The sequence below is a fragment of the Myripristis murdjan genome, chromosome 17 (genome assembly GCF_902150065.1).
Source record: "Myripristis murdjan chromosome 17, fMyrMur1.1, whole genome shotgun sequence".
Taxonomy (NCBI): domain Eukaryota; kingdom Metazoa; phylum Chordata; class Actinopteri; order Holocentriformes; family Holocentridae; genus Myripristis; species Myripristis murdjan.
Window position 1 is genome coordinate 15,880,801 of NC_043996.1, and position 22,076 is coordinate 15,902,876.

Genomic DNA, 22,076 nt, shown 5'->3' on the forward strand with positions numbered 1-22,076 from the left:
ATAGAAGGTCCAGTCAACACACACAGCACCATCCGGAAGTGTATAGAAGTGTGTGGCAGTGAGGCCAGATCTTCCACCTACAGATTACACAGAAAACATATGAGTCAGGAGTGAAAAAAAAAAAAAAAAACACAAAGAAAACAGAAGTAACACATAAATAAAGGCTGCCTTCCAAGTTACATTTGACAGCCATATCTCTGTGTCAGCTAATATGCAAATAGATATCAAACCCGGATGAAGCAGGAGTAATTGTCTTGTTTCCCGGTGAGAAAAACTGCTAACTGACATGTTGACATTGTTTACAGCGATTGATATTTGCAGGTTTCTAGAGGCTCTTATATATTTTGTGCTGATGGCAGGTGGGGTTTGAAAAAAGTGCCTACATACACTGCTTTAATCTTGATGTTAATCTGACAGTTTGGGAAATCTGTTTGCGCTGAGGCTGTCTCACATGTTGGTGGGCTGCCACAAATCAACTTATGGGGAAACACTGATATTATCAGATGAATGTTTCCCTCAAAAAAAAAAAAAAAAAAAAAAAATCTGCGGAACCTTCTGGAGTCTCTCTGTTTCCTCCTGAATCTTTCATCCCAGTTGATCTATAAATCCAATAAATCTGCCATGTGTGCATGTCTTTGAGTGAGTGTTTGTGTGTGTGTGTGCGAGAGTGTGGGTGAGTGGCTGTGTTTGTGCAGTTTGTGGTTGAAAACCGAGATCTCTGCTGACACTGGAAATGGGGGGAAAAAGGCTGAGGGTGGAGAAGCAGAGGAAGAGAGGAAATGGGAAAGAGAGAGGGCAGGAGAGAGAGAGAGAGAGAGAGAGAGAGAGAGAGAGAGGCAGGGCGAGAGAGATAGAAAGTGTGTTAAGGTGAGCAGCTCTCAGGTCACATCCGTCTCACACCAGCTGTGGGGGCTGGATTCCTCTGGACAGGCAGTGAGTGAGAAAAAACAGGACACAGAGAGAGAGAGAGAGAGAGCAAATGACTTAGAGAGAGAGGGAGAACAGGGCAGAAATCAAGAGATTACACCTGACACATCCTCACAGTTTCACAGTAGAAGAATAGGTGAAGGGTGACTGTGGTATTACCCATCCAACCCAGCAGTGTTAACCTCCCTGTCTCTCTCTGTTGCAGTGTGTGGGAGTCCACCTGTCTAAATCATTAACGCAGCCTACACTGGGATGTGACGCTCTGCTCGAGCACTGAGGGCCAATGAGCAGGCAGTAGGTGGATGTTGGAGGATGAGTCAGAGAGGAAGAACAAGTGATGAAGGGAGAGAGAAAGAGAGGGGAGAGAGGGAGGGAGAGAAGACCAGCCAGAGCTTACACCAGATGTTCTCAGACTACAGGCTGTGTTTTGTGTAACCCTTTAGGCATTGTCTGTGTTTAACGGGGAGTAATTGTTCTGGGGATAGAGGACAATCCACTGCCACAGGATACAGATTTGTGTGTGTGTGTATGTTCATGTCTGTGCATATGAGGTGTGCTCTGATAGATTGGCCACCTATTTAAATCTTCAATCAGTGGTCAACAAATTGACTGATCTGGAAACCGCTCTATAATCACAGATGTATGTGTACAATACAGAGGCCAGATGCTACTCCAAATGCTTTGTTTTTTCTTTTATAGTGCTGGAAAACGACTTGATCATGCAGTTTGCAACATACACAGAAAGGAAATCTCACATGGGGGGAATTTAGTGAAAAATTACAACACATTTTCTTAACAATAAATAAAACAAATGAATGAAAATAATAATCATCAGTAGCATTGATATGCCTATAATGTATATGTATGCGTATATGGGAGGAATATCACAGTCTTTGTGAGCTTGCACAGCATAAAGAATGTGAATAGATAAGGATATTGTATGTGTGTGTGTATGTGTGTATGTGTGTGTGTATATGAGAGGGGATGGGTGGCTGTGGTAATGGAAAGAAAAGCGAGTGTGCCCATAATAGAGTGGGGAAGAGGGGGAGCTTGAAGAAGAAAGGGGTCATTTTGTTCCTCTCCATTTTGCTTACTGTGTTCCTGAAAGAAAAAAACAGGCAAAGCTTGAAAGGGGAAAGGAGGACGATGGATGCAGATTAAAGAAATGTTTAGGGCAGGCAGACAAAGAAAAGACAGAGCTGGGAGGGAGAAAAGAGGAAAGAGCTGAAGAAGGAAGTCGGGATGGAGACAGCCTGTGGTCTTTGAAGGAGGAAGCCCACTGAGCCTTAGCTATATTCTACAAACACACACACTTGTACGCACATGCGCATGGGAGGTGGTGAGTCACTTGCGAGCGAAAATAACTGAATGAATGAAGCTAACAGCGGTGTGTGTGTGTGTGTGTGTGTGTGTGTGTGTGTGTGTGTGTGTGTGACTCTGAGCAGTTTTGTCTCGGCGGTGCTTTGCCCCACCGCAGAACAGTGTTTAAGTTCTCGGATCAAAAATCTGTTTGTGCCTGTGTCTGTGTAGATATACAACATGTGTGTAAATGTGCGTGTCTGTGTGCAGATTTAAGCACTTTAGAAATAGCAGCAGCACAAATGAGAACTTAGATCCACACCCTGTGGGGGGTCTGAGCCGAGAGAAGTAACGCCTGCAGCTCTCCGCCTTTATCACTGACACACCAGGCAGAACAATGAACACGGCACGCTCATATTCGCTAGCACACGTAAATGCACAGATAACATTAAAAAGCAATGCATCAACCATGTCGCTATATCTGGCGTCGCATCTAAGATTCCATCAAGTGGTTTGTCCTCTCCACGCAGGCCATCGGAGCGCTCGGGAGAGGATGTGGACATAATCCTGACCCGACTGCGAGAGGTCAAAGCCTTCCAGAGGTTCCCCCCCTCCCTCTTACTGCAGATCTGTGCCTGCGCCTTCTACGAGTACCTGGAGAAAGGCATCACATGTACGTATGCAGACACACACAAATGCACACACACGCTGATCCTGGGACGCTTTGGATGAGAGCTTCCTCCGGAGGGAATAGGTTATCTGACAACTGTGCAGCAGAAGATTCCTTTGCTGTATCTTGACTCCTTGAGGCACAGTGCAGCAGAATGCAAAAATACCTCGAGCATTTTCTTTGAATTCATGTGTACATACAAGCCCACATGTATCCATGCGTTGTGTGTATAAGTCAGACAAGCATACAAAAGAATATCAATGCCAGCACACGTTGTCACCCTGGAGAAACCTTTGCAAATCCAGTTTTTTTCCCCATATTTACTGTGACTGATGGCTGACACTTGTCATTCTTCCTTACAACTGGAAAAGAAGGAATTCACCAAGAAGAACTGGAGATGTGCCCATACACACTGTTTGATGCTCCCCAAACGCCTTTATTTAGTTAATAATAATCAAGAAAAAGGAAGTATATTCATCCGGTCAAACGGACAGAGTGACACATACTTCCTTTTAAATTCAAAAATATACTCATAATCCTCTTGTGTCTCCCTATAGATTTTAGCCTGCATGCTCTACAAAGAGAGAAGATAAAAGGGGGAACAGGGAGGGAGGGGACATTGAGGTGGCCGGGTTTATAGTGAGAAATGCATTTAAATCTTCAGAACATATGCATATATACAGTATATACATATTTGCTAAAAATCCAGCCGAAGGAACGCCGTATGACATGAATACAAACCAGTGAGCTGCTGCTCTGTGACAGTGTATCTTAGAGTTAAGACCTGACAAAGGATGTGCATATGACTATTTTTTCTGTCTCTTGGAAAAGGAAGAGCTTCATTCTGAAATGCATTTCCCACCATTTGAAACACATGACATCTTTTCTTACAAAGTGATTAATTGCACAGCATCAGCATGAATTGTGGTACTTTTGATAAAGAATAGTAGATAACCTCTTTAACATACTGGGTCATCTGCACCATGTGAGCTATTTTTAATAATGAGCTTTGGAAAATCCTCAACCCCAAATGCAGTGTTTCGAAGGATTTGATTATTTTTCAACTGTACCAGAGTTTAATATTTAAATCCCTGGAGCAAACCAAACCATAATGTAACATTAAACAATTCATGGGTATCAGTGGGATTATCAACTGGATTTCGTCGAAGGTTTCTGCAATACACTGGTTATACTGTATGTTACCATATTTATGCATGATGTTGTAGGTGGTTATGAGTGCACTGATGTGTTGTTATTGTATGTGAAATGGATTTTACAGTGTTTTTTTGCTGCACTGTGTTCAGTGTTTCGGCAGGGAGACATAGGCACCAGCTGGTATGCTGTCCTGTCTGGCTCGCTGGACGTCAAAGTGTCAGAGACGGCCAACCACCAGGTAAGAACAAGCGGTCAGTTTCAGGCGCGCATTTAGGTCCAGGACATGACAGAAAGACATGGCCACGTTTCAAAGAAGCTCCCTCATGTATTTTGGCAGACACTGCTGCTTTCTCTCTGTCTATTTTCTGCCCTCTCTTTTTCTCTCTTGCACCATTTTCTGTCTTATCCCTCTGTGTCGTGATCTGCTTCCCTGTCACATCTGTCCTGCCTCTCGTGTCCCAGGCTGCTCTACAAGTGTTCTTCATGTTGGAGCGCCAGCCCTGCGCAACTTTCTTGAATGCTAACATTGTTCTGATGCATCAGCTCATGTCTCCGAGCTAAAATATGCACGCCGGCAGAGCAAAGCTGCCATCGTGCAGAAAACAGGCCCACTGAGAATTGTGTTTCCTGATGCACTGTTACCCTTTATGGGAGAGTGCAGAAATCGGGTTATACTTACAGACAGGGGAGAAGAATGGCAACTGGGAGATGGGAGAGAGAGAGGGAGAGGGAGGGAGAGAAAGGGAGAGAGAGAGTGGGAGAGCGAGAGAGAGAGAGAGAGAAGAGAGGGAGAGAGAGAGAGTCACTCTTCCTAGAGATTTGCTCCCAGTGAAAAGGCTGAGATAAGAAGCGCCTCCATTGTGAAATGTCCTTTTCATGTATGTGGCTCTTAAATATCAACGCTGGCCCAGTTTTTGTGGCTATATCTGAAATGTCAGTTTGGACAGTAGGAAAGGTTTTTATAGCTTGCAGAATATTTGTGTCATTTCATGCATTTGAGTATATGTATATATTTATGTGCATATGTATGTTTAGTTGCCTCTGGCCTGTTCAGTTATGTCCATCCTCTAGAGGTATTTTACTGAGGAGAGCCTCCCTTTTAGCAGTCTATCATATATGAATGCATTTGCATTAATTGCCATATGGTAATCAGTCTGCTCTCCATGTTTTTATATGTTCATACAGTCTGCTAACCTTCAGATGTCTTGCTTTGCCATAGCTGTATCCATAACTGAAAAGATACAGTCACAGTACTCTGGTTTGCTTTTTTTGCCACAAAATTAGAATAAACATTTTCCCTTTTTTTGTTATTTAAGCCACAAATTGGCAATACTCACGCAGCCCACACGTTCAGTGGCTCCAGCACATTCATTTTCCAAAAAGCAATGGTTTCAGCAAATCTGTTGTGTGTTGTGCTTGTGTGCAGGATGCAGTCACTATCTGCACACTGGGGATTGGCACGGCGTTCGGGGAGTCCATCCTGGACAACACGCCGCGTCACGCTACCATCGTCAGCAGAGAGACCAGCGAGCTGCTGCGCATCGAGCAGAGAGAGTTCAAGAGCCTCTGGGAGGTAAGAGAGAGATAGAGATAGAGATAGAGATGGAGATGGAGAGAGAGAGAGAGAGAGAGAGAGAGAGAGAGAGAGAGAGAGAGAGAAGGGGGAGCAGGGACAGAAGCAGAATCACTTTACCTAATGGAGCCTCTTTCATTCTGAAATAAAAAAACGCAAAAAAACAGCTTCCCTGTGACACTGCACTTTTCAGGCTTATCCCGCCCTCTGCTGTACTTCTCTCTTTAATCACAAGGGGGCTGTCCGCCATAACTCAACCTCTCATCTCTCTTCCTTGGATACACACCTTAAGTAGGCAGAGAGAGAGAGAGAGAGATCAAGAGTGTGTATCAGAGTGTATCTATGTGTAGCCTCTGTGTGTGTGTGTGTGTGTGTGTGTGTGTGTGTGTGTGTGTGCGCGTCTCTGTAGTTCCTGCTGTTTATTTAACCATTTTCAGAGCCTGCTGTGGCTTCAGGCAACGTTTACAGTGATGTACCAAACAACACAAAAGATATGAGTGCAATATGATTATGTGAGGACAGAGAGGCATGGGGAGTTTAAGCTAGATAAGTGTAAAGATTTCTGGGCCACTTTTTATTGTGTTAGAATGCCAAGGAAGAGGAATACAGACAACATTATTTCCCAAGTCGCCCTGGCTTAATGTCAGGTAAAGCTGCATGAGTATTGTTTTTATTTAATTTTTCGTAAACAGGATAGTGTGGATCCTCTTTGTAAACGATACAGTCAGGCGGTGCCCTCTCCCAGTGTGGGAAAAAGATAAACAGCTGGGTAGATTTATTTTATTGCACATGAACCACATTATTCTACAGACAAAGTGAAATATGGAGCAGAAAGTGTCTTATATTACATGGAAGAAGTGGTCACAGTCAGCCAGTGAGTTGACCCATAAAACAAAAAAGCTCTGAAATAAAAACTATCTATAGCCGTGCTCCTGCCAGAGTGGGAGGAAGCAAAGGTTTATAAAAATTCTTGATGCACAGATGGAGGTGTTTAGATCTCATTTTTAACAGCAATTCAGATCTCTTGTATTGCTTGCTCCATAATTAAGATTCTACTGTATATCCGTTGAATCTCAACTGAAATAGAGATGAGGTTCAGGAGATCAGGTCTGAGCTTTTGTACTTTAAATACCAGCTCTCAGCAGAATTGGAGAACAGCTGTGGAAATGAAATAACAAGACAAAAGATATTCTTCTTATGATGTAACTCAACTGCATAAAAACTGATCAAATGAAAGAGCTCAAACAAGCTTTCCTCCTAAGATAATGGACCTATTTTTTCAAGGTTGCAGATTGCACTTTGGAACAACAACGTATAAACAGATTGAATGCATTAATAGTGTTGTCTTACATAATAATAGTTTTAATAAGTGGGTCATGGTCAATATACACAGGCAGCTGCTGCAAGGATCATCTCACCTTTTGCACCAAAGCCTCTTATAGTAATGAACAGTCATACATACATTAGAGATATTATGTAAGGCGCTCACAGCTCACAGCTCTTTCTTATCGAGCTCTGCATCAGCCAGACGTCAAATTGTCAAAAACAACATCTGAAGACACCCCGTGCACAGCAGGGCTTCTCTCCTGGGTGCAAGCTGGTGCAGGGAAGCAACACGTGAAAAGTGTTGTTCACGCCTTCTGTTTTTTTTTTTTTTTTTTAAATCTTTTAATACAATAGTGTCAACCGTAGTATCCTGGTGTGTGGTGGAAGATTCTTTTTTCTTTACTGCAGACATCAAGTTGTGTTGATATTTGATATTCTGGGCTAATATTGGTCTATTTCAGAACCAACTATTCTATTAATAAACCACCAACAAAAGTAGCATTTTTACTGCCCACCATGACCTTGAAAAGTGACCCCCCCCCCCCCCCCCCCCCCCAAAAAAAAAAAAAAAAAAAAAAAAAAAAAAAAATTAACCGTAAAGGTCCTGACCCAGACCCCAACTAACCTGCCAAGTTGATCCAAACTGGATAAAAACTGTGAGTTGCATGTTGCAGTGATTACAGTACACTCATTCATTACACTTAATGTGTGGGTTTAATCACTTCCAGCAGATGTGTCAGATATTGCCCACTGATATTATATCTTAAACAAAAATCCTCAAGCATCAGAGTCCTAGAGATAACGAGCAGTAAAATTTGGCCTGTGCACTTGCTGTGTTGCTTGAATTGGCTTAATGGCTGCTGCCTCTCATGGGGCCTCCTTGTTGGATTTGGGTTAAGGTCAACATGCATGTAAGGTGTGATCATCGTGTGGATCTGAATTGAAACTGAACTGATAAATGCTGTCAAGGCCCATGATTCCTGCCCTGCTCTTTGGTCAGACCGTTAATTCCGCTGCGTTTGCCTCAGTGGTTTCCTCACATGTGATTTTCAAAATAATAATCATTACGTGGTACTTGACAGACCCCTGTGGAGAGATCCTTGTTTTTTTCCCTCTCCCCGACCTGAACTGGCAAGGAGGACACTTCTCTTGCCAACATGAGCTTTAACCAAAACATTTATCCTTTCTCAGTAAATTCACTAAACTCACCCAAGTCCACGACCATCCAGGGTGACTTTGGACTTGGCTCGTTATTCGCACGAGACAGTTTGAAATGCGATCTGTGCATTTTTTCCTCAGTCACGGGGCTGTGCATAAGAGAGTCTGATGAGTGAAAATTGGCAGATAACCACTGAGTTTTCCAGTATTATGAACACCAGTGAACTTTTTAAACTGAATTTTTTTTCTTTACTTTTTAAGGGCACACAAAGACTTCATAAAGAACATTTGGGTTTGGACTTGCCATATATAGTATATGGATCAAAAACTATCACCTGTCTACCAATAAAAACGATACTGGCATAAGGAACAATAGTCAGTGAGGATATGTAAAAGAGATATTACATTAGCAACATAATTACATCACTGTTTAGAAGTTATTGTGAACATGTTTTTCCCTTAAACCAGGCCTACACAATAACCACCTCACAGCAAATATGCCCTCAAAAAAGATTAGGCTCTTTTGATAGCTACTCTCAGCATCATTACACAACGGATTTGTATATTTGTGCAATTTGAAAACTATAATGACCTCCTCAATAGTATTGTTTCATGAATATAAACGGAGTTTCATGCAGTGTGGTATTGTGTTCCTGGCATGCTGCATTTCCAAATAAATACGAGCCAAGAGAATAATTGGTTATTACAGCGCCTATCTTTCTATCGTATTAATGTGCTTGCCGTGTGTTTATTTGTCGACTAAGTGCACTCAGCCTCCCACTCTGCCGTCTATTTTAGGATGAGCAGAGATAAAGCAGGAAACAGTGCCCGAGGTTGTACTCTTTTTTAAATCTTATTCAGCTCATAGTAAAAGGATCATTGTGTTGTCTGTGTGTATGCATGCATGGATTAATTTGTGTGCATGTGCTTGTGTGCAGTGAGCGCTGGAAAGCCGGGATGAATGCAGTGTTTGATGAAAGGATGAAAGAAAGAAAAAGCGCCGCTCCATAATTTCAACACCGAGTGAAAGTGATATGAATAAACACCATGGAAATGGAAAACGGCTTGTTTTTGACGGATAGGTGTAAACAGATCTCAAACACTTATTGCCGATGCGTTGCCTGGTGCTTCAGTTTGGGCTCTGGGTTATGGCAGGCGGGCATTGTGTCTGTCTCTATCCATCTCTCTCCTTTTTTATTTACTCCTCTGCCCTTTTCACCACCCATAAGTTTCTCTTGCCTGCTTCCGCTCTCCTCTGTTGGACTCTGGCACATCGTCCCTCTCGCCAAACGTAGCAGAGTGTCCGCCCTCCCTCTCTTTCCTCCTGCCCTCCTCCCTCTCCATCCCCACTCTCACTACTCTGCTTTTCTTTGCCTCTCTCTCCTGCTCTCCCCCTACTAGAGTAGCACAGTCATACGGAGGCTCGGATCACCGTGGTAACCTGGAAGAGAGAGAGGTTGGGTTGTCGGCCAGCACAGAGACAGAGAGTGAGAGAGAGAGAGAGAGAGAGAGAGGGAGAGAGAGAGAGAGAGGACTGGGGTGACTGTTTTAAAGGGAACAGTGTGTGTATATGTGTGTGTATGTGAGAGAGCGGCTTGTTTGGAGCCGGATGCTATCCGGTGGCGTGTGTGTGTTGAGTTGTAAAGGAGCAGAGGGCACCTCTCTTGGGTTTTAATCCCCCCAGTGTTAGGCAGCTGAGTGTGTTGCTGCAGGTGAGTTGGGCTCCTTTTATTATCACAATTTGTCTGTGTGGTGTGTATATATTCCACTCTATATTTATTTCTGTGTTTTTTCAGATTTAGATTCACCATGTAAAGTTAATAAACTTGAATTTTCTATTTTGTATTTTTTAGCTGTAGAAACAAATCTGACTTGACTTAATGACTTTGATTCCAGCAAGTTTTTGTAATGGTTTTCACATCATATTACACATTTTACAGAGTGGGAGTGATATACTGATCATATTCCTATCTAGTGTGTGTTTGTGTGTGTGTGTCAGAGAAAGAAAGCGAGGACAGTGCGGGTGTCTCTAGGCCAAGCAGATGCTCTGTTCCAGTGTGTGTGTGTGTTTCCTCACAGTCCTCAGGCATGGGATGCCTGGTGTTGAACTCAAAAGCAGGAGAGCGCACACACTTTGAGGTTCAAAGTTAACTTGATGCATGCACAAGGAAGGTGGTGTGTGTGTGTGTGTATGTGTGTATCTGTGTCAACTGCAGAAACACAAACACAGTTTATTGTTCTTAACAGCTGTAAGACCAGGGCCCGCACTCACATTGCTGCTTTTGCTGCCCTCATTAACTCTGTCTTGAATGCAATTGTGTGTGTGTGTGTGTGTGTGTCTGTGTGTGTGTGTGTTATGTTATATAATGTTAGTTGTTCTGCATGTAAATGATCTTGGTTGCACAAAGGGCTTTGTTTTGAGGACTACTTGCAGTGTGTATGTGAAAGTAACACTGTGTGTGAGTGCCTTTGAGTGTGTGTGTGTGTGTGTGTGTGTGTGTGTGTGTGTGTGTATGTGTGTGTGTGCGTAGGTGCACACCCACTTGTGTGTGAGCGGCAAATATAAAGGGCTGTGATGTTTGCACTGATGGGGTGAGTGAGCACACTAAAAGATGATATATTGTTACTGTGGAGGTGCAATGCATTTTATGAATGTTGTAAATGATGGTGTATGTGTGTGTGTCTGTGTGTGATCTTGCAGAAATATCGTCAGAGCATGGCTGGACTTCTGGCCCCTCCTTACGGAGCTATGGAGAGCGGATCCAACAATGACAGTGAGTCCACACACACACACACACAAACACACGCCATCAAATAAAAATCATTCCTATAAATGTAATTGATAGCATTTCTTACATCTAATTTTACTTATTTGTATACAAAACAGCAGCAAAAAAGATGAAAGTTACAAAGCATTGTGCAGGTGCACTTAGAAACTAAACGGATATTGTGTTATATCTCATATCTTATGAGAATGAAGAGGTTCTGCGTGTAAAATGCACTAACCAGTCTGATGATACTTCTTCCTCCACAGGACTCACAGATAAAGACAGTTTGAACTCAGACTCCGTCAGCCTCATGAACAAGACTCACAACAAGGTAGATAATCACTCCATCTCACATATGGAATCTATTTGTGTGCGTTTGATTGAAAATTGTATGTAAAGAGTAGGAATGTCACAAAATCAATACCTAGGTACCCAGCTAATACCAACATTTTGACATAAAACCAATACTATTGTTTTTAGTATTGACGCAGCTTGATCCTCATTCTTTATGTTTCAACACTTGAAGCTTTTAAAGTCGCAGTCAGCGCTTACAGCATTGTAAATCAAAATGAGAGAATACAATCATATCACTGTATATGTTGTTACAGCAGCATTTGCTGCATTTGAGATGAATGTTCTGTTGTGCTGCTTTGTTTTCTACACGCCGATGTTGCAATTTTAACTCTGTGTTCTAACGTAGTCTATGTGATTAATAACTGGAAACACATACAATTTCTGCTTACTTGTTTTCTGCTTACTTGTTAGTGTTCGTACAAAGTTTTTTGAGATGAAGGAGTGTGAGCTGAATGGGATTTCTGCTTTTTGTCTCTGTGTTGAATCAGGTAGTCCACAGAAAAATGTGGAATTTTAACTGGAATGTGGTATCAGCTATCAAAATTCGGGTATCTGGTAATTCGGGTAAATTCGAGGGTCTAAGGACAGAGGATGTTGTATTTTTCTGTAAAGCCCTTTGGGACAAATTTGTATTTGTGATTCTGGGCTATACAAATAAATAAATTGAATTGAAATTGTATCTGGCATCACTCAAAAGGAGAGGACACCAAGGCTTCAACATACACATTTTTTTATTCCAATATGTTTTGTATGGCTGGCAAAGAATTCAATGAAATGGTTTTGAATTCTTCAAAAAAGGTGAACTTAATATACTGTTATCAAAAAAACACTAGAACCAAACAGGGACATACTGTGAACTATATGAAGCAGGCTTTGAAAATTGGACCACAGCGTTATAACGTCATGCACTGCTGCATACTTCCATGTTTGTGAATGAACCAGAATGCCAGAATAGATATTGTTGGTGTGTGTTCACTGAGCAGAGACTAGTGATGACTCACAGATGTGATGCTCTGTAGTTTTATGCTAATGCAAAGTAATGCATGCACACAGGAGAAAGGTCCCAGCTGCCCAATTAGCATGCTTTCCTTTGTTGTTCTGAACACACAGCTGTCTGCATGTGTGTGTGTGTGAACATATCAGTGTGTGCGCAACTGTCTTTTATTTCTGTCTGTCTCTATCTGAGATGCAGGTGTGTAAAGGTGTGTGTATGAGCTATGTGTGCGAGTTGTGTGTGTGCATGCAGGTGTACTTGTGTGTGTATGTGCGAGTGAGCATGTGTGTATGTGGATGCTCTATTTTTTCTGCTCTTTATTCACCGTCTTCCTATCCTCAGTGACGAAAGGTATGTGGTTGCCATGCAACCTCAGCCGTGGTCGTCAGTGTCTGAAACGGTATTGTTAGGTCGGCTCTGCTTTGCTGTTTTACACTGAGTGTGTTCAGAAGGAGCAGATATGATGCCATTTGATCAGGTTGTCAACATATTAACTGGCTATTGTCAGAGACTGCACAGTGTGCTTTGGTGCTGATGTGAGGGGTCACATAGATGGAATAAGATTTGATTCCAAACAACTTGACCCTGCATTAAAGGACAATTCCAGCATTTTTCCACCTGAGCCCTATTATTTTACCTTTTGGGGTCCACAAGACTGAATTTTTAAAATTTTTGAAATTGGTGCAGTATTGAGCTAGAAAGCTTCAGGCTGCAGTGTAATCACCAGGGACATGTACACATGTCAGATTACATCTACTAAAAGTGCTTGTTTTTGTTGATAGGTATTTTTCTTTATGTCTAATAACATCACCTCTGTCGCAGGTCGCTCTTTGAACAGCATTTTTCTTTAGTTAAAAGTGCTTTGTCATAGGATTTCTTCTGCTTTTTGGCTGGCAGTGGTAATCCTGGTTCAAAATGGTCACTGCAATGGTCTGCAAGGTGCAATGTATATTCAGGAATGTGCTCATCCATGTTCAGCACAGCTAGCCCTATCCAACAAAGGTGGCCTATGAAAGCTGCACCAGTTGTGGCACGACATTTTGTTGCCACAACTCGTAAATGTGCAAACAGAAACCACTTTTTTTGTTATCTTTTGGATAACACAAGCTATGCTCTCTGTACTCCAAAACAACAAACTCTTTCCTGCCAGCACTCCTCTCTCCGGCAGCTCTCATGTTTCTTCTGTTGCCCTCCTGCAACAACTCACCTCACACCAGATTGCAGAGTGAGACTTCTCCTGGAGCTAAACTCCTGTTAAGGTGGTACACACGTCTGTCTCTGTAGGGATCCTTTATGTAATGTTGTCACACACAATGACAATCTGAGTCTGTCAGGGGCAAAACAAGCTCTCTTAATGAATGGAATATGACGTGTGTACATGCCTTGTTTGATTACATTGCAGCCTGCTTCACGTCTGCCAGTTGTATTCTCACTCAGTTCTGGAGCAGTTCCAAAAATTTTTGTCCCCATCAGTCATTTGGACCCCAGAAGGTGAAAAAACAGGGCCCTGATTTAGAAATACTGGAATTATCCTTTAACAATATACCCAGTACATACAACATTTCATTTACTAGTTATGATGCAAATCAGATTTTTTTCCATGCTGTGTGTTATAGAGAACTAGAATAGCATTTAACTACACACTGGAGCTCTGTAAGTTGATACATAAATACGCACATTACTAAACAGGCTCATTTCCAGTGGATTTTGTTTCAAGCTGTTGGAAAAAAAATCTGAGTGCTGCCAAGTCAAGTGCTTGTGTTTCAGTGCTGGAAACCTTACAGATGCTACTTTCATTGAGTTAATGTTGCTCATTTATATTTTAAGATCAACATTTGCCGAATGTCCTTAATGCTCAGAGGAACAGAACAGAAGAAGTTTGGTCACCTTGAGCTTTCATACTCCTTCACAGTGCTGTGAAGTGATCAGTCCAGGAATGCATCTCTTTCTGTAAAGGTGAAAAAACAACCTTTGTAGAGACGTGGCGGTTAGAGGTTTTTGATATCTGGATTTACAGAATCAATCCTGAAACAGGAAAAGTAATATTTACAGGTACACTATATTACCAAAAGTATTCGCTCACCTGCCTTTACTCATACTATGAACTGAAGTGCCATCCCATTCCTAACCCATAGAGTTCAATATGATGTCGGTCCACCTTTTGCAGCTATTACAGCTTCAACTCTTCTGGGAAGACTGTCCACAAGGTTGAGGAGAGTGTTTATAGGAATTTTTGACCATTCTTCCAAAAGCGCATTGGTGAGGTCACACACTGATGTTGGTCGAGAAGGCCTGGCTCTCAGTCTCTGCTCTAATTCATCCCAAAGGTGTTCTATCGGGTTCAGGTCAGGACTCTGTGCAGGCCAGTCAAGTTCATCCACACCAGACTCTGTCATCCATGTCTTTATGGACCTTGCTTTGTGCACTGGTGCACAGTCATGTTGGAAGAGGAAGGGGCCCGCTCCAAATTGTTCCCACAAGGTTGGGAGCATGGAATTGTCCAAAATGTTTTGGTATCCTGAAGCATTCAAAGTTCCTTTCACTGGAACTAAGGGGCCAAGCCCAGCTCCTGAAAAACAACCCCACACCATAATTCCTCCTCCACCAAATTTCACAGTCGGCACAATGCAGTCTGAAATGTACCGTTCTCCTGGCAACCTCCAAACCCAGACTCGTCCATCAGATTGCCAGATGGAAAAGCGTGATTCATCACTCCAGAGAACGCGTCTCCACTGCTCTAGAGGCCAGTGGCGGCGTGCTTTACACCATTGCATCCGACGCTTTGCATTGCACTTGGTGATGTGTGGCTTGGCTGCAGCTGCTCGGCCATGGAAACCCATTCCATGAAGCTCTCTGCGTACTGTACTTGGGCTAATCTGAAGGTCACATGAAGTTTGTAGCTCTGTAGCAATTGACTGTGCAGAAAGTCGGCGACCACTTTGCACTATGCGCTTCAGCATCCGCTGACCCCTCTCCGTCACTTTACGTGGCATACCACTTCGTGGCTGAGTTGCTGTTGTTCCCAAACGCTTCCATTTTGTTATAATAGAGCTGACAGTTGACTGTGGAATATTTAGGAGCGAGGAAATTTCACGACTGGATTTGTTGCACAGGTGGCATCCTATGACAGTTCCACGCTGGAATTCACTGAGCTCCTGAGAGCGGCCCATTCTTTCACAAATGTCTTGTTTCACAGTCTGCATGCCTGAGTGCTTGATTTTATACACCTGTGGCCAGGCCAAGTGATTAGGACACCTGATTCTGATCATTTGAATGGGTGAGCGAATACTTTTGGTAATATAGTGTATGTACGGATATATTGTTCAATTGTCACCCTCAGTTTCATTTCTTGGTTTTAGCTGATTTTTTATGTGTTTGATGATTATATAACCTGAGTGCAACAAGAGGCAGATGGGAGTTATGGAAGCAAACACTGCTTGTCTGATCAATATCTGTCCACTTGTTTTTCTTACTCCGTACTTGAGACCTAGTTTAAGTGTTTATGTTATGTAAAGTGTGACAGCATAACTTCCACTTTCTTTCACGCAGGTTACCTCTGATTCTGATTCTGCTGCAGATAGATAGCTCCCTCCACTTTGCCGTCAGTTCACCACCCCGGCGTTCTTGTGTATTTTCTAGGTTCCCTCAGAGAAGCTGCAGAGAGGCGGGAAGGTTCTCCGCAATGCCATCCTCTCCAGAGCCCCGCACATGATCCGAGACAGAAAATATCACCTCAAGACATACAGGTGTGTGGGTGTATACCTGTTTACAAGCCCATCTGTGAGTTGTTGCACAAAAATGTATGACTGGGTCAGGCGTTTTTTCAGAATGTCTATGTTTTTACACTCATATAGGTGGCTGTTTTACTTTACTTTAGTTTACTTTTAATATTTGAATACCATGCATTTATGTGTGTTTTTGTGTATTTCGCAGACAATGTTGCGTTGGCACAGAGCTGGTGGACTGGCTGGTGCAGCAGAGCGCCTGTGTTCACACGCGGTCCCATGCTGTTGGAATGTGGCAGGCACTTCTGGAGGAAGGGGTTCTCAACCATGGTAAGTGACATATGTGGCTTTTATGTTTTTGTTTTTGTTTTTTTTTTTTTTTTAATTTCATCATCATTGTGATGCCTGTATTGGGCCAAATCAGGAAGGAGGAAAGTGTAACATATTCAGCTGGCCTGTTCCATCCCCTTGAGAAATGTCCTAATATATTCATGTACCATATCAAAGTCCAACCTCAAACCACTGCTTCATTAGAGATGAAAAATCAGAAAATAAGAAAAAAAAAATCCCGATCTAATGTGTTAGCAGAAGTCTCTATTTATTCTCTTTTACTTTATTTAACTTAGTTTTTTCATATATTTCAATACAATATTGATGCCACCAGGAAAGAAAAACAGTGAGCTAAGAATTTCAAATGTCTGAAATAATGGTTTGGGATAAGAAAAATATTCTGAAATTCACAAGTTGCGTAAGCGTTGATGCATGTGTGCACGCTTTTGTGTTTTGACTCCATGTGACCAGTGGACCAAGAGCTGGGCTTCCAGGACAAGTACCTGTTCTACCGTTTCCTTGATGATGAGGAGGAGGACACACCGTTGCCTAGTGAGGAGGAGAAGCGGGAGAGTGAGGAGGAGCTGCCAGAGACCATCCTCTTCCTGGCTCAGATCGGTCCGGACGCACTGCTGCGCATGATCCTCAGGAAATCGTCAGTAAACAAAACAACAACAAAAAAAAAATGCATAAACTTACATAAGACTAGTAATATATTACTCTAATGCTGCACAAAATGTATTACATGTACCAGTTTGCTGTTCCATTCCCAACTCTGTGAATAAGAGATTGCAACACTAAACATATTTGATGTAGAAATAATATACCAGAACATAACCCCTGAAAAGTATTTTCATCATCATTCTCATCATCATTTTCAAATATATCAAGGTAACTACTATTGACACAACTGTATTCCTGTATCTTCCTGTAGTCCTGTATGCAATGCAGTAATTTGCTAGGAGCACATCTCATTATTTCTCAGTCCATTTGTTTTTGATAAATAATATTCCACTCCACCGCAACCGATTTTGCAGAGTTCAGTTCTGCTTGAGAGCTGGCAAATTGGATCATATGAAAATGCTGATCAGTGTTTGTAATATTTACACTTATCTGTGAAAATGAAAACAAATCATTTGTGATGGGTATTTTTAGCATTTGAATGTGCCATTACATCTACAGAAAAGTGTGTGCATGAAATTTTTAATGCAGTGGGAGTGTCCTAGGCTATTTTGTGATTGTTTTATTGATTTTAGGAAGAAAAAACAGAGGAAATTAAACACATATCTGTTAAATCAGAGAGAGAGATGCTAAATAATCAAAAATGCAGCCAATACATGGAGGATAACCTAATATAAAGTTGAATGACATAGTGGTGTTAAAATAAAGGTAAAAACAAAACAACAACAAATTAAAGATACACCTTGAGGTCCTCTCAGTTTCTTTTTAACCTCCAGCTCTGTCTCTCTCCAGGCCTGGTCAGAGGACAGGAGACGACCTGGAGATCATCTATGATGAGCTGCTTCACATCAAGGCCTTAGCTCACCTCTCCAACACTGTGAGTCAGCCAGCTCACCTCTGTGTTAAAGGAACAAGACATGTTTCTGTTTTTAGAAGACTTACAGTGAACAGTGATTTATCATGTGCCACGGGTGCTGTGAGTGCCCCCGTGCAGCTGCCTCTGCGCTTTGCTTTTTGACATGAAAGGGGCAAGTTGTAATCATTGTTAGCAGTTCTTTAGGTGTCAAAGGGGAAACAGTTTCAGGGACATAGTCTGCCTTGTTTGTCATGTGGAAGTGTCCTTGAATAAGACACTGAATCTCTGCCAGGACCACGGGCGATGTTCTGCAGCCGATGCTGTGTTTCCTAGAGGTGGCAAACCAAAACAGAATTTCCCTTTGGCCATTGATATCACAGTACTGAAAAATCGCGTGCAACACCATGTTTACTACATCACAATAAAATGGCAAAAGTGCATTTTTTCTATTGAACTGGTATTCAGAGTTCCACTGTCACAGTGAGCAAATTGCTTTCAAAGGCTAATCATGTTTTCATCTACAGTATCAAAAAGCAAAAACGTGGTGCATATGTGATGTTTGGATGGGCTATAAGGAATCCCCCTTCATGTCAAATCACATAATCTGCTTCTCGCTCATATTTATGCAGTGCAGCCAAAACTAATGTGATCAGAGCTTTTTTAATGCGGGGTATTCTGGTTTGCAGGTGAAGAGGGAACTGGCAAGCGTTCTGATCTTCGAGTCGCATGCCAAAGCTGGAACTGTGTGTAGGTGTTTACATTGTCCCAGAATATTTATGCGTATGTGTGTGGAGAATGGATTAATGTTAACAGTGCATGTAGGGCCTAATGTGTGTTCCCTCTTTCTCTTCCAGTGTTCAACCAAGGAGAGGAGGGCACATCGTGGTACATCATCCAGAAGGGCTCTGTCAATGTGGTTATCTATGGCAAGGTGTGTGTGTGGATGTGTATGTATGTGTGTGTGGGTGTGTGTGTGTGTGTGTGTGTAAGAGAGAGAGAGAGCTCAAACTCTCTCTACAGGAATGTATCCATCTGCATGCTTTTGTTTCTTTGTTTGACACATCACCATTCATATGGTTTTCTGCTCCATTTGATGATATTTCATGTGTACATAATGGATTAAAATGCATAATCCTATTGTAGCCTCGGTCAGTCTCTGTGGAGCAGACTAGACGTAGCCGCCCTCTGGGCTTTGGAGACACCAGCAGTAGACCCTGCCCAGCTCATCATGACTCATCACTCTGCATAAATGGCTTAAGGGGCTGCACTCACACATATTCACACAGAGGGAGAAACACACTGCCTCACATGTCCTTCACACAGCCGCACATACTGTACATGTTCATGTATCTACAAGCACACACATGTACTGTATACTTGAAAACACGCATGGACTTGCATGCACACACGCATGCATGCACTGCACACTTAGACATGCACAGATGATTCATCCCTGTCATCATCCATATGAGTATTGCTGCCACTTTATGTTTTTTCCTCAGGGCTTCAGATGACTAGCAAACAGTGTTTGTGTCTGAGCCTTTTACCTCTATGTTGTTGTGTGTTTGTGTGCTTGTCTGGCTGTGCAATCACACATGTGTGTGTCTATGTGTGTCTCAGGGAGTGGTGTGTACACTCCACGAGGGCGATGACTTTGGGAAATTGGCTCTAGTGACAGATTCTCCTCGCGCTGCCTCCATTGTCCTGAGAGAGGACAACTGCCACTTCCTTCGTGTGGACAAGGAAGACTTCAACAGGATACTCAGGGTAAGTGGACCAGCACGGGACATGTACGACCACAGCAATATCAGGCTAGGTTGGAATCAGATGCTTGTACTCTCAGGTTCAAAATTAATTGCTGAAAACTATCATTACTAGAAGTTTGGTTTATGATTAGAAAATTCCTGTCACTTCAGGGCTGTAGATCAGAATTAAGCTTTGAGCTCTTTCTTGGTTTATCCTTATGCCTTATTCATTTTTTGACTTCCAAAGGTCGTAAGACACTATGCCTATCACGCTGATTAGCTTCTAAATAAAGTGAGCTGAAAATGGAAGGGGTCCAATCAGTCAGTCTGTCTCAAGTACAGCGTCATGCTGGGTTATGTATGGCTGGCAGCGCTGCCTGACTGTGATGTGTGTCTCCCTCCTGTGACAGAGGAGCTGTACTACACCTCACATGCCCCAATTTGATAATGTTACATGCATGCATAAATAATGCACCTGAACATTTTATGTGTATGTATTGGGTTGTATTTTTAGGATGTGGAAGCGAATACAGTGCGCCTGAAAGAGCACGACCAGCCCGTACTGGTGTTAGAAAAGAGTCCCCGCACCTCTACTCTGGGAAGCATCAAGTATGTGTGTGTTTGTATGTGAAGAACAATTTAACTTAAGCACAAAGTCTGATGTAGAGCATACATTCATTCAACTCTTTGAATCCTCTTGCCTTTTCCAGGTACACTGTGATATCAGGAACACCAGAGAAGATTCTTGAACACTTCTTGGAGACCATGAGGATGGACACGCATCACAGTGAACCAGGTAGATACAAAATTTTGAAATGCAAAATGACTTTCATTCTGTTGGACTATAAATAGATAACTGTGTGGCTGAAGAGTTGGTTTGGTTCAACTCAATTCAGAATCTTTTTTTTTGTACATGGGGGGACCAACTCTTAATCAGATATGCTGTTTAGATATGAGCAGATCAAAAGACACAAAGTGCAATGAAAGGCAGCTTGACTGAATAATATGGACAAAGGGAAAAAATACAATAAAATGGTGAGTCAGTTAGATCTAGTGAGTGATCTGACCTCATGTCACTTACTTAGGTTTGATACATTTGTATGCTAGGTACAGTACCATGAATTACCAAACTCCATTTAGTAAGGTTTGCCCTATCCCAAGCCCATAAATACAGCCCATACATGACACACAAAATGTTGACATGGCAATGTGATGTACCATAGATGACACAGAAAATTAAGTTAATACATATGAAGGAAAGATGGTTGGATAACTGAGTAGGTGGATGGGTGAATACACTGATGAAGGAATCTCCATCTCAACATTTTATTCTTTAGCACTCCATTTCCACTTTCCCCTGCTGACAGTCTTCCTTTTTTCTGTTTCTCTTTTCATCTGCCAGACCCAGCCGTGGATGACTTTGTCCTCATGCACTGTGTCTTCATGCCCAACAGCCAGCTGTGCCCTCTACTCATGGCACAATATCCTTTCTATCGCTCTCTCCCTCTCTCTCTCTCTCTCTCGCTCTCTCTCTCTCACTCTCTCTCTCTCTCTTCTTTCATGTACAGTAATTGCTATCTCTCGTCTATTTTATTTATAGTTTCTGTCATAGTGGTCGACCAATGTGGGTTTTTCAATGGCTGAGGCCGATATTTATAGAGCAGGGAGGCCAATGGCTGTTTTTTTTGCATCTCATAAAAAAAAATACAGCAATTTAATAGTAATTACAAATGAGACATGAAATTGCTGAAAATGCATAACTTAAATGAATATTTAACATTAATGTTAGTGCTTTATCTGTTTGCTTAAGTAGTCTGCACTCTGTCTGCAGTGCATTTAATTTAAAATAAAAAAAAATGTATCAATTACATAAATGTCCACAGGTAATCAAAAAAACTTTACTAAAACTAAAAGCAGTGTAAATAGATACCATGGTGACAGCAAATGTTATGTAAGGGTAGTAGATGATGAAAGGTAGTGGTCCTAATACTGACCCCTGTGGCACACCCTGCATATAAATGCATATGAATTCTGATATGTGGTTCTTGTGCTGGACAAACTGTTTTCTGTCTGTGAGGTTGGAAGTGATGGACGGTATCTGAGACTCTAGTGGTAGTGGCAGCACTCAGGCCTTATGCACTTAGATTGAGGAGTATGAGGATGGAGAGATGGCCAGAGTCAGATGCACAGAGGAGGTCACTGGTTATCTTGACCAGAGCAGTTTCAGTACTGTACTGTTCAGTACGAAAACCATTGTTTGGGATTTTTCAAAGATGTTATTTCAGAGGTGTACATTTCAGGAACTGAAGTATGGGACCTGTTTCAATTGCGTTTATCTTTAACCCTGTGTGTACCTATCATGCGGCGGCTCCCCCTGGCTCTGAGCAGGAGAGGTTGGAGTATGCGGTCAACACAAAGAGGAGGGCCCTCACCATGGCCCTGCGCTGGGCTAACACACAAACATACCTGTTGCAGGAGGAGCCTGCTGCACTCTCTTTCCTGGAGGTAAGCCTGA

General features: G+C 42.3%; 1 protein-coding gene across 1 annotated transcript in view; it reads left to right on the top strand.

Annotated features, from left to right (window-relative positions):
• LOC115374765 (rap guanine nucleotide exchange factor 4-like) overlaps positions 1 to 22,076 on the top strand; it is a 28,484-nt gene that overhangs the window by 1,777 nt on the left and 4,631 nt on the right. Inside the window, exons 2-17 of the mRNA XM_030073876.1 lie at positions 2,757 to 2,899; positions 4,201 to 4,289; positions 5,478 to 5,624; positions 10,810 to 10,882; positions 11,143 to 11,207; positions 15,864 to 15,970; positions 16,158 to 16,279; positions 16,751 to 16,934; positions 17,753 to 17,837; positions 18,503 to 18,563; positions 18,671 to 18,747; positions 19,437 to 19,583; positions 20,076 to 20,170; positions 20,272 to 20,357; positions 20,964 to 21,042; positions 21,916 to 22,066. Coding sequence (XP_029929736.1) covers positions 2,757 to 2,899; positions 4,201 to 4,289; positions 5,478 to 5,624; positions 10,810 to 10,882; positions 11,143 to 11,207; positions 15,864 to 15,970; positions 16,158 to 16,279; positions 16,751 to 16,934; positions 17,753 to 17,837; positions 18,503 to 18,563; positions 18,671 to 18,747; positions 19,437 to 19,583; positions 20,076 to 20,170; positions 20,272 to 20,357; positions 20,964 to 21,042; positions 21,916 to 22,066 — 1,711 coding nt within the window. The remainder of the gene's footprint in view (positions 1 to 2,756; positions 2,900 to 4,200; positions 4,290 to 5,477; positions 5,625 to 10,809; positions 10,883 to 11,142; positions 11,208 to 15,863; positions 15,971 to 16,157; positions 16,280 to 16,750; positions 16,935 to 17,752; positions 17,838 to 18,502; positions 18,564 to 18,670; positions 18,748 to 19,436; positions 19,584 to 20,075; positions 20,171 to 20,271; positions 20,358 to 20,963; positions 21,043 to 21,915; positions 22,067 to 22,076) is intronic.